Consider the following 13,195-nt stretch of genomic DNA (forward strand, 5'->3'; position numbering starts at 1 on the left):
ATGAGAGTAGAGATACCAGGAGGATTAAGGGAGGGTGGGGCGAGAAAGGGGGAATCAATCACAAGGATCAACATATAACCCCCTCCAAGGGGGATGAACAATGGAAAAGTGGGTGAGGGGCAACGGAGGACAATGTAAGATATGAAAATAATCTATATCTAGGGTTTCTGAAGGAGGGTAGTCAGGGCAGGGAGGAAGAAAAAATGGGGAGCTGATATCAGGGGCTCAGGTGGGAAAAGAATGCTTTGAAAATGATGGCAGTATATGTGCAACTGTGCTTGACACAATGAATGAAATGTATGGATTGTGATAAGAGATGTAAGAGCCCCCAATAAAAATATTTAATAAAAAATAATATACTATTATTTTAGAAATATGTCTTGCATATTTGGTTTTTTACATGTGTTACATAAACATGATTTTTAAGAGGATAGAGTATTTTAATTTAAATGGTAATAACATTAACTTATTATATTATCAAAACTTTGTATTGGTCCTCCTAGGATATGTATTCATGCCGGATCAATACAAACCCAGTAGGGCCTATATTAAAATTTTAAAAATTAGTATTCCTCTCATTTATGTATATTCAAATTTTTTATGTTTCATTATATATTCTGCTGTATTTATTTGAAAGGGTCACCCCTGCTTCCCTACTCATTGGTTCTCCTTGAAATAATTTTCTAAATCTAGCTTGCTATCAAACTTTTGTTTGAATTTATTTCCTGTTTACTTTTGATTTTACTTTAATGCCTTGCAGACAAGCTAGCTGGTTTTTACTTAAAAGAGTGAAGTAGAATCTTCAATTAACTTTTAATTTTAGGTTATGAAGAGGTTCTTAAGGTTACTTAGAACTTCTGTGAACATTAATAACTTACTTGAACATTTAAAATAAAAAAACTTGAAGAATCAACATTTTAGAGGAGAGTGGGGGAGACATTTTCAAAGTCAGTGGTGTTCCCATGTATTCTCTCAAGATTTGCCATTATAAAAAGTTCAGGATATCTTTTTATCACCTTCCAAACACATGATATTTTGCCAATCTCATTATAGGCTTACTTATTAGGCAGTAATTTTCCTTGTAATTTTAAGAGAAAAAAATCCCTGTGTAAAAGATGTTTTATAACCTAATTTGGGAAAAAAAACTTTTACAGCCTTCTCCAATTGGAGCTAGCCCTCCACTGATGCGATAATATTATTTGATTTATTCTTTTACAATGTATAAAGAGTCCAATTTTTACATATTGACTCATTGAATATAAACATTTGCATTGTATATAAATATGCATATAAACTCATAGTTTGACAGTGTTTCTTTTTTTCTTTGTAGATGGTTTAGCAGCATTGTCTTTTTCCATTAGTTCACTCACCTTGATTGGGATGTTGGCCGCAATAACTTACACAGTAAGTGACTAATTGTGATAATTGAGCTTCAAGGAAAGAATCACTTTATAAAGCAGTTTTATTTTCCTTTACCTTAGGCATGTATTCCAGTTAATTTTATTTTCCTCTTTAATATTTTGATCCTTCTTTCACTTTTCTTGAGTTTTCTTAAGTAGAAGGGTAAATTTTTAACATCTAAAACAAGTCATATACCTGTATTTGTGAAATTAAATATTTTAAGATATCTTGTAACTTGTGAACCTGGAAGGATATATTTTGCAATGCAGGACGCAGTGGTTTATAAGCATATTATGAACTCAACCATCGATCAATATCTGCTACTGTTTTAGAAGGTTTAGTTTACTTGGGGATAGAATGCATTTAAAACCAGTTATTTCATATAACTTGTTACTTCAATAGAATCTAATCATATGCATGAGCCCTCAGAAACTGATTTTTCAGCCCTTTTTTCCCTGCAAGTGGTAAGATAAGAATTATTAATGCCTGATCAAATTATATACAGACAGCTTTTATTCTTTTGCTCAAATTATAGAGAGAAAGGCCAGTAATACATAATTCTTATCTGCCCACTTCTTATCTGAGAGAGCCATCCCAGAAGCCTTAAAGTAACTGGAACCTTCTTTATTTTTTAATTTTAATAAATCATTTTATTGGGAGGGGGTCTTACGGCTCTTATAACAATCCATACATCAGTTGAATCAAGCACATCTGTACATATAGTGCCATCATCATTTCCAAAAGACTTTTTTTCTACTTGGTATCAGCTCCTCTTTTTTCCCCTTCCTCCCCCACCATCCCACCTTCATGAACCCTTGATAATTTATCAGTTATTTTAAGATTGAGGGAATTTATATTAGAGCATTCTTGGTTCTTGCATAGAGGGAGCATACTGTTTACACAGACATTACTTGGACATGCTGTTCCAGTGTGTCTGTCTCTAGACATAAAAGGGCTTTCATTGAATAAGAGAACCCCATTTTGTTACATGATCATGCAAGTGTTACGCTGCCTAATGGGATATGTCTAAAATACAAATGCAGTGGTCTCTCTTTTAAGTACTTATTTGGGTGCATAGTTTTTTATTATTCATTACCATTTTTGTTTTGTTTTCATTTATTTCCTCATGTGAAATTTGCCATCTGATATCAATGAGTGATTAGTTTCCCATCTCCCAGAATATAAGTACAGCTTGCTAGTTTTTCATAGTTTGAGAAACAGCCACACACATTATTAACAAATTAGTAACCCATATTCTAATTGGTATTCTGTAACTAATTTGTTGTATTTCTTGCATCTGCCTTTAAATTTTTTTTTTCCTTTTAAATTTACTGAAGGCAGTGTCTTTTATACGGAATGGGTGGTGGTGGTGATGGTGAGAAGCGTCTTAGAAATTGATAGTCAAATGATATTATTTGTTAAATATCTCTGGGAGCTACAGGGAAATAAGGAAATAGAAGAAACAAATGGGAAAAAAAGGAAACAAAAAGGTGCCAAAACCTGTGGAGGATTTGAGATGTTTACCCTTGAATCTACCATAAGTTTATGGACTGTGACTGAAGATACAAGACTTCTTTGGATCATAGATAAATAACTTTGTCACTCAGAGCAATTGTGGTAGAGTATCTGCCTTTTCTTGTGGTTGCTATTGGGTAATCTGCAGAGCATCAGGTGACACTTGCAGTAACCTGAATTACAGGAGAGGAATCCTAAGTTTAGGAAAATAGAATCTTTTGCAATGGACAGTAGTAAGCTTGCCTTTTCTTTCTCTGGGAGAAGATGCAATTTATATTTTCTAAGGCTGTTTGTTATACAAACAACCTTGAAAGTATTATACTGCTGCTGTAATAGGCCAAAAACGACTGGCTTTTAAAAACAAATATATTACATAACAGTTTCAGATGCTAGAAGTCCAAATTCATGAAGCCAGCTTAAGCAGAACATTTTTTAGTCGCTGTTTTCTCTTGGGAGGTGGGCGGTGGGGGCAGGGGGGAATGTCTATCTCCTTTCAACATCTGTGGACTGGCAATCTTTGCATATCCCAATGTGTCTTGGCATCCATAATCTCTTGGGTCTAGGAATGCCTTAGGCTGGGTTTTCTAGAGAAGCAAAATCAGTGATGCTTATATGTATGTATGTATATATGGTATGTGTACATGCGCACGCGTGCATGTGTGTATGTGTGTGGAGAAAGCAGAAAGATAAATTTGTATCGAGAAAATGGCTCACACAGTTGTGGGAGGAAGCAAGTCCAAATCCAGGCAGGCTCCATGTCTGTGGATAGGCTGCAGTTACTCCAGACTCAAGTAGCTTTGGGGGTTCAAGAATGGCAGGAAGGTCACAGGCTGGTGACTGCAGGATAAGATTCTGGTTACAGAGATAATGAATTCAAGATCAGCAGGCCAGATGACAGGTTACTGATGACTCCTAGGATTGGCAGGCTAGGTGGCAGGCTGTTGACTGAAATCTAAAAAACTGGGAGTCGCTAAGCCAGCTGCAGAATTGAGACCCAGCAAAAATCAAGTAAGTTTTTCCACAGCATCCCAACTATATACAGTAAGCAGGCCATACCCGCAAGTAAACTTCCTTTCATCTGTATCAGGGTTGTAGCCCAAGTAAGGGTGTTGTATCTCACCCTAATCTTAAAATGGATGGGTTATTCATAGGAGATCCAATTATGGAGTTGATTACATTGTGTTTGGTCAGGTCTGAGGGATTGCTAAGTGTTAACTGATAAACGTCTTAAGAATCCTGGTCCAGGAAGTTGACATAAACCTAACTATCAAAAGGAAGTTCTCACCTGGGAGACCAGAAGCCCAAAGGATATACTCTGGACCCCTCCCTTCTTTCTTGGTGGTAGTGGTCTCCGCCTCAGCAATCTTACCTTGAGTTCTATTTTACAGAAGGTAAAAGACTTGTGCAGACCACACCCAAGGAAAATTCTCCTCACATTGTATCATAGGTTTGACATGAGTAAGTCTTGCCGCCTAATCTCTTTATCATTTATTGGCTGAGCAGATCATATCAAAAAGGTTATTACAGATTTCCCACTGCCACTGAGTCAGTACTGACTCATAGCAACCGCCTTTTGATTTCCAAGACTGAAACCGTTTTCTAGAGTTGAAAACCAAGTCTTTGTCTCACAGAGCTGCTGGTGGTTTCAAACTCCCGACCATGTGAATTTCAGCCTAGTGTGTAACCACTATACCACCAGAGCTCTTGATTACATCATTGTTACCTGCTAAATCACATCATTACATAACTGCCAAACCACAGAGAGTTATGGCCCAGCCAGTTTGGTGGGGTGGGAGTAGGGGGATGGGGCGCATAATCCTGGCTGTATTTATGAATAAAAAGGTAATTAGTACCTTACTTGGAAGATATAGAGAAACAAGAGACCTTTGCAGAATTGTTTCCCAACAGAAGCATATAGTAGATGTTATGAAGACAAAACATAAGTGAAAAGGGACAGACTAGTGGAGGGTGACTACTATAGAGGTTAGGAGTGGCTTCGAGCATCTGGACAAAGACTTACATAAGAGAGCCCAGTCATGAGGGTAGAGTAGGCACAGAGATCTTGAGGTAACTACATTTATGCTATATTTAGATAAAGAATGGAGACAAAGCCAGTGTAACTGGAACTCAATTAACATGATGGCTGTTGGAATGGAAGAAGTTGAGATGAACTATGGCCAGTTACCAGTTACCACGTAGGGTTGTGTAGATTAAGGATAGGATTTTAGATTTTACTGTGATTTAAATTAGAAGCTATTGGAAAGAGTATTGTGATCCCACATAAAGATTTTTTTCAGACTGCGGAAATTACTTTTGGAACAAAACCACTGAAGGATGTTAGAGACAGAGTATCTAATATTTGCTAATAACTACAGCACAAATCATACAACTTGTGCTTTTAGAAAGTGCCCTTGTCAACTAGCTGGTTGAAAAATAACAAGTTTGTAGGCAGGTGGTTTTATTGTTAATAGTACTCATCATATCTCCTTAGAGTTGAAATGCAAAATTTTCATGGAAAATTTAAGAATCAGACTTTTTATATGGTGGAACATGATAGTGAATATACTTGTGCAGTAGAAAGTGTTTGCCTTTCATTAAAACGCCAGAAATGGGAAGTTCATGCTAGAGCAGTTTGACCTGAGTACCAAAACCAAACTCACTGCCATCGCTTCCTTGCCAAGCCATGGCGACTCCATAAGACAAAGCAGAACTGTCCCTGAGAGTTTGCAATAAGAACTATGGGAGCAGAAGCCTCGTTTTTCTCCCACAAAGTGGCTGCTGGTTTTGACCTACTGACTTTGCGGTTAGTAGTTCACTCATAACCACTATACCATCAAGCTCTTCCTGGCCTTGAATACATATAATAATCAGTAAAATTCATACTCTACTTATTATAAACTCACTGCCACCGAGTAGAACTAACCCTGTGGGTTCCAGAGACTTAAAATCTGTACAGGAGTAGACAGTCCCTATTTTTCCTGAGGAGCCGCTGATGGTTTGAACAGCTGACCTTGTGGTTAGTGCTCAATGCATAACCCACTATGTCAACAATTTCATATCTGTTATAGAATCCATAAACTAACTTGAGATTCTAGAGAAGTTTTTATATTTTGTGTCCTAGTCAAGTATGGATTTCTTAAACATACATGATTAGTCAGTTGAAAAAGCTAGTTGACTATTAAACTTTTAATAAAATTATGGCCACTACACTATGTCTTTAGGAATAGTTACATAATTTAACATTAAGTTTTAGGGGGAAATTTTCAGGCAGGATATTATATATTGCCTATTCTTTTAGCCTTAAATTGAAAGTGAACTTGCCTTTCCAAAAGTTCGTTAGAACTTTCGGCACAAAGGTTTTCATAAACAGTTTAATTTTTTGGTGCCACCAAGTGGGGAGATATTATATAATGGTATTTTCATATAAAATTTGTCATGTGGACTACTGAAGTACCTATATAAAGTGACTACTGACCTTTTTAGTATCTTTATTGAATAAAAATTTAAACATGTTCTCCAGAACTCTTTATTATATATACAAATGATATGTACATTGTTCATAAATAAAAACATGGACTGAAGGATGATAAATTACGGTATCAATTCAAAAACAGAAATAAAATGCCCAATTTTGTGTTTCTGTTCTCATCAAAAGGTGAACTGGAGCTGTGATTTTCACAGTTTTTATGAACAGGGATTCCTTTTAAATTGAGACTTTCTCAGGCTCTCCTGTTAGACAATTTATGCCATGAGACAGCGCTATGACGGGGCTATGGGATAGACGTTGTCCTGCTAACCACAAGGTCCGAGGCTCAGCACTCCACAGGAGAGAGAAGAGACTGCTCCCTAAAGATGGAGAGTCTCAGAAACCCCGTGTCCCGTGAGGTCTCTGCGCATTATTCTAACTGGCCAACATGGACTATCGATGCCAGTGATTGCGCCAGTAAAAGGGGGGGTGGAAGGAGCCAACATTTTGCCATTGCTTTCTTAAACATTTATAATTGTTGTTTTATATTTAATGGAACTATGCATCTTTATGCATTAAACTTTCTGTTTCAACAGCAAATAAAGTATTATTTTAAAGACAATATATTGAATAGCAATTAAATGCCATTGTTGTACCAGGGAGGCTTGTACTCAGCAGAAGAGAGAATGAAATAGCTAGCTTGTAGTCAGATGCAACTTGATGACTGCCTTTTTGGGTTTTTTGGAGGGGTTGGGGAGATAGAGAGTATGTTAGCTATGATCAAAGTTGTGAATGCTTACATCATGACAACTATGCATTGACTGTGGTTATAAGATGCCCTCATATTTATAATGCACTCAATTTTTACTGATGTTAATGTGATAAATTATATATGAACCTTAGAATCCATAGAAGACATACAAACTACTAGTCATACCAGCATGCAAGTCCTTTAGTGGTATGTTTACAAATATGGGTATGACATTAATTCAAGACATAGACAGGGCTTGGAGTTTACACGTGGCCATAAGTCACCTTGGACTGACAAGTTAGAAACCATCATATTAGAGAAGTATGCAGGATAAGAGGTGCTGTTCTTAATTAGGCTGTGCAAAAAATATTGGAAATTCTTATAGATTTTAGATTGTCTTTCAAATTTGGGGACTTAAAATACGTTATGGTTTTTATTTGCAAGTCAAACCACATGAGATTGGAGACCATTACGGCTGAACTAAAATCTTTTTTAAGCTCTTGCTGATTTTCCAGCGATTCACTAGAGGGCAGTAGTAGGCAATACAAGCTTTGTATGTCTGAAAAAATAGTGCTTATTTTTTCCCCAAGAAATCTGTAGTTAAATTCAGAAGATCTTTGTTAAAAGATTTCAAAAGTCATAATGATTAAGCGTTTCGTAAGGTGTATGCCATGCTTGTCATAATTTAAATATTATGGTTAAATTTCTGATAATCATTAAGATGTACACAAGTAACTTAAAAGCTCAGAAAATCTAAATGTTGATTACTTTCTTTTACTTGCTCTTTTGAAACAATTGGAAATTCAAAAGAGGACATTGTATTCTATACCTTTCAGAACACATATACTACCAAGGACATATTAGTATTTTTAAATGTTTATATTCAGCCATTTAGGAATTCAGTTCCGCTTTTCTAAAAATTGTAAGTTCTGTGTTAGGAATTAATTTATGTTAATTAAGAGCACTCTTTAAAAATTGTTTTTGTCAAATCTTGAGAAATATTTTTATTAATTTCTGAAAGGTTTAGGGAGTAAACATAAGTAGAAAAAGAATTGGAGCCCAAACCTTAAGGGTAATCTACTTTAAGTAATATTAGTATGGCACAGAAATGTGCATTTTTAAGGACTTACACAGATATGCTGACCATTATATTACAGTGTTGTGTGCTAAATTGAGTTATAAGCCAAGTACATTTAGAAGTCATGAAGGTTTTTCAGATATGGCATAATAATTAAGTTGACACTTGATTTGCATTACAATTTGCTTATCAAATAGATAAGCATTGTAGTTGAGAGCACTGCATGTACCTGTGTAATTTTTGTCATTTTCTGTAATGTCCCTAGAGGGACTCTCGATAATTCCCCTAGGGAAACCTCCAAGAACACTTTGAAAACTATCCTTACTAATCCTGGAGAATCGTAAAGGATGTTTACAATTAGAGGAAGGGCCTCATCTGATTTTGGTGTTTCACAGAAATGATTTTAGAAGTAGTGTAGATGATTTTTGTTTTTGTTTTTTTAAAACAATTTATTAGGGGCTCATACAGCTCTTATCACAGTCCATACATATACATTCATCAATTGTATAAAGCACATCTGTACATTCTTTGCCCTAATCATTTTCTTTTTTTTCCTCCTCTTTTCTCTTTTTACATTTTATTAGGGACTCATACAACTCTTATCACAATCCATACATATACATACATCAATTGTATAAAGCACATCCATACATTCCCTGCCCCAATCATTCTCAAAGCATTTGCTCTCCACTTAAGCCCTTTGCATAAGAAACCATTGGCCAACTAGAATAGAGGAGATTTCTCAGTCAGACAGAAATATTCTTATAGGGTCACGTTGTTAACATTAGTTAGTTGAGCAGATTCCTTGATTAACAGGAAAACTTAATATCAATTAAAACTCAAATCTGTCCAATAAAAACTAACAAAGCCTTGGGGTAATAAGCCCACGAAGTAGTTGAGAGAACTAGAAAGCATACGTGGGCACAAACTGATTCTGAACTGGTATTAAAATGAAATATGCACCTGAAGAATCAGTAAATAATGTGCTCATCAGAATCTTAAAGTATCTTGTAACCTTTTCAACAATATTTAAAGAAATGTGGAGATACTAAAAACAAAAGGTTAAAATTACTGTTGGGTATGGGGTACCAGCCCCCATAATCAAATGGGGCCAAGGGACAGTTGTGTAACTGAGGGATAAAATTAAAGAGACATCAGGCAAGATAAAGCACACATTTGCTCACTTCCGGGACAGCCATGATCTCAGCAGCCAGGTCTGTGAGGAGAGAGCAAATACATTTCCAATCAAGGCTTATCTACACTCGGGGTATGCAAGCTCCCCAAATTATAAGTACCCACATGCGTAACAGGAAGGAGTTGTACAATAGGTACACATGCAAAAGGAGGGGGACGAGCTAGGGGTGCACATGCAATTGGAAGGGGAGTCACTAGGGGTACACCTGTGATAAGATGGGCGGATAACCTTGGTTGTCCCTGAGTTGGCTTGACCTTTTCTTTGGGCTTTCCTTCAGTGAGACAATCCACTATCCTTATCAGAAGGGAGTGGGCCCCACCTAGGGTGGGACAGACAATGGGGTCTGATTGTTCTGGGTGGCTGACAACCCTGGGGAAATAACCTTTTAAGCACTTGACTTCCAAGTATAGGGCCATTGACCGTGTGTTAGCAAGCAGCACTTTAGGTCTGGCATATAATATGCGAGATAACCTGGGGAATAACCTTTCTGTTTCCCACAGTTGGGATAGGAACATCCAATAAGGAAAGGTGAAAGGATACTTTTGCTCCTCTTAACCTTACTTTATTGTAGAATTGAGTTACATAGAATTGGAAAACAAGTGGAGAGCAAATGCTTTGAGAATGATTGGGGCAGGGAATGTATGGATGTGCTTTATACAATAGATGAATTGATGTTGTATATGTATGGATTGTGATAAGAGTTGTATGAGTCCCTAATAAAATGTAAAAAAAGAAAAGAGAAAAAATGATTAGGGCAAAGGCTGTACAGATGTGCTTTATACAATTGATGTATGTATATGTATGAACTGTGATAAGAATTGTATGAGCCCCAATAAATTGTTAAAAAAAAAGAATTGGAAAACATATTTTGTTTGTCCAAATACATCTTCTAATACAAATACAACCTTCCAGCTTCCTTTTTCTTTTGGTGTGAGGATAGAAAAAATATGAGAACACTAAAGTTTTAACACAGTGACCTGTGGGTTGTGACCCCTTTGGGGGTCGAAGGACCTTTTACATGGGTCCCCCGATTCATAACAGTAGCACAATCACAGTTATGATGTAGCAACAAAAATAATTTATGGTTGGGGGAGTCACTACAGCATGAGGAACTGTATTAAAGGGTTGCAGCACTATGAAGGTTGAGAACCACTGTTTTAAAATTATTTAAAACTAAAAGTAAGATTTTTTTCTTTGCACAAATACAAAGATTGGCACATTGGATAATAATTTCAGCTGGTTACATAAATATAACATCTAGTTGATTTCTGAAATTCCTTTTAAAATTATATTCTTTTTTATATTCTCCCTTAATTAAAACAAAACAGCACAAATAACAACAACAATTACCCTGAGCTTTACTTTACATCTGTCAGAATGTATCTTTTGTTATTTGAATTGTGGTTTAATCAATATCTAAAGAAGGCTCAGTAAAGAGTATTAAGGTAGTTCAAGTTGATAGTAAGAAAATGTGAGGAGACTTGGCAGAATACGCGGGATACTTTAGGAGAAAGGATTGGGCATAAGAAGCGCTACTCATCACCTTTTCCCATATTCACTGTGCTGAACACAATCCCATGGCTCTGCCAGTGCAGACTGGGCAAGGTAGGTTTCCTGTATACTCGGGAGGCAAATGAAAAAGGGTTACATATCGAAGTATAATGCCATTTGTGCCTGCTTCAGAGTTTGTTACCACGAGCTGGTAATTTTCTTCTAAGTATTTAAGATTAATTAATGATTCTGAGCAGTGGTCACATAGCAATTGTCAGTAAGTTCTATTATAGTATAGACGTTATGTACTTACTATAGTAAGGCATTATGGCCGATAAAGAATTAGGGATCCCTAGTGGAACAGTGGTTGTGCATTCAGCTTGTAGCCCAAAGGGCAACAGTTCGAACCACCAGCTTCTCTGCAGGAAAAAGTTATTATCTGCTTTGTAGCTTTGAGTTCCACTCTGTCCTAGACCGCCACTATGAGTCAGCGTAGAGTCCACAGCAATGGGATTTATTTACTCTTTTAATGTAGAACTGGGTAATACGATAATAATGGTTATTTCTATACTGATTAAGAGCCTAAAATTATTTGTTGAAAAATATTTAAATTGGGCAGTAAAAAAAATTAGGACTTTTAAGGAAGCTGTACACAGATAATTGGTATGTTAATCGGATACCATGAGAGGCTACTGAAATACTTAACCTTTTGCTAAAGCTATACTATATAGTATTCTTAAATTTTTTCTTCCTAAAAAATAATTTTATAAATTAGCTTTACTAATTCACAGTCTCTTAGCCACAGATTAGCCTGAATGTGTAATGTATTGCTTCAATGAAATATACTTACATTAATACTGCAGCTTAATGAATATATATGTATATGTGCATACACACTCTGGGAATAATGCTATAAAGGTCACTGCTTAAATATAAATGAGACTATAGAACAATGCATTCACATAGGTCATCATTTTCAGTGACCATATCTTTTCACAACTGCTTATTCTTAATTTTGAAATGATATCCTACCTGAAAATTATATATAATAGGTTTAATATTTCTCAAACAATTTTATTTTAGGCCTATGGCATGTCGGCATTACCTTTAAATCTGATCAAAGGCACTAGAAGTGCTGCTTATGAGCGTTTAGAAAACAGTGAAGACATTGAAGAAGTGGAGCAACACATTCAGACGATTAAATCAAAAGTGAGTTGGTATCTTATTGTACTTGGGAAGCACAAACGTCCTTTTAACATGTGTATCTGATGTGACTTTCGTACTGCAAAAACCCATTTTTTGTTTACATAAAAAAATAAAATCGAGAGCCATATATCCTCAAGAACCAATCCTGTATGAGGAGATTTCAAAAAGTTTGTGGGAAAATGTTCTTAATTCACTCTCCCACGAACTATTTGAAGCCCCCTCATATGTTATGAATTACATTTTCAGTGAATTGTAGGTCCCTGGCAGCTTGACAGTTATTTATCAGTGTTGCCGTGGCTTTGCTAGCTTTCAGGTGACTGGTTTCATGCGTATCATCAGATTTTGCTCTGTAAAACTTAAATGTTCAGTTTCTGTGTACTACTAATTTGATAAGCTAAAGATTACATGTAACCAGTGGTCAATTAAATGTACTGTCCCTTTCAAGTAACAGAAAAAACTTACATAATTATTTAAATAACAAGGAAAGTGTTCTAAATCATTCCAGAATATTCTTGATACAGACATCCAATAATACACATGTGTGCACACGCACACACACTATTATACTGATAGAGGCAAATATTTAAAAACTATAAAAAACAATTATTCATAATCTGTGCTGTAATAAAAGAATCTTTATAAATGGCCAGTGTAAGATTGTAAGGATAATAAACTGGAAATTATACTAAACTCCTTAATTTATTGAGGTTAAATGAGAAATATAAATAGTTTAATAAAATGCCAAAGAGTATTTGAAAAACTCAGTTTGTAGTTATGACTAAAATTTTGATTTTTAATATTACCAAATTACACAAGCAGAAAATGCTTAACAAAAAGAACAAACAGACAATGAATATCACACTTTGTGAAAGACTTGAAATATTCCCATTCTTCAGCATTTTTCTGAGGGTCTTAGACAAGAAATATATTATGTATGAACAGTAGGAAGGGGAAGGAAGAGGAAACAGTCTTTAATTCTTACTTAAGTTTTGTCTATAAAAAGCCTGACAAACTAAGAGTTTATCAAGGTACCCAGGTACAAATGAACAAGAATCATTAACCAGTTGAGAGGATGTAATAAAAAAAAGATCT

At 35.7% G+C, this 13,195-nt stretch overlaps 1 protein-coding gene across 1 annotated transcript in view; it reads left to right on the forward strand.

The window, feature by feature from the left end:
• LMBRD1 (LMBR1 domain containing 1) overlaps positions 1-13,195 on the forward strand; it is a 93,814-nt gene that overhangs the window by 45,470 nt on the left and 35,149 nt on the right. Inside the window, exons 7-8 of the mRNA XM_075554925.1 lie at positions 1,331-1,404; positions 11,981-12,106. Coding sequence (XP_075411040.1) covers positions 1,331-1,404; positions 11,981-12,106 — 200 coding nt within the window. The remainder of the gene's footprint in view (positions 1-1,330; positions 1,405-11,980; positions 12,107-13,195) is intronic.

This window comes from Tenrec ecaudatus, chromosome 7 (genome assembly GCF_050624435.1).
Source record: "Tenrec ecaudatus isolate mTenEca1 chromosome 7, mTenEca1.hap1, whole genome shotgun sequence".
Classification (NCBI taxonomy): domain Eukaryota; kingdom Metazoa; phylum Chordata; class Mammalia; order Afrosoricida; family Tenrecidae; genus Tenrec; species Tenrec ecaudatus.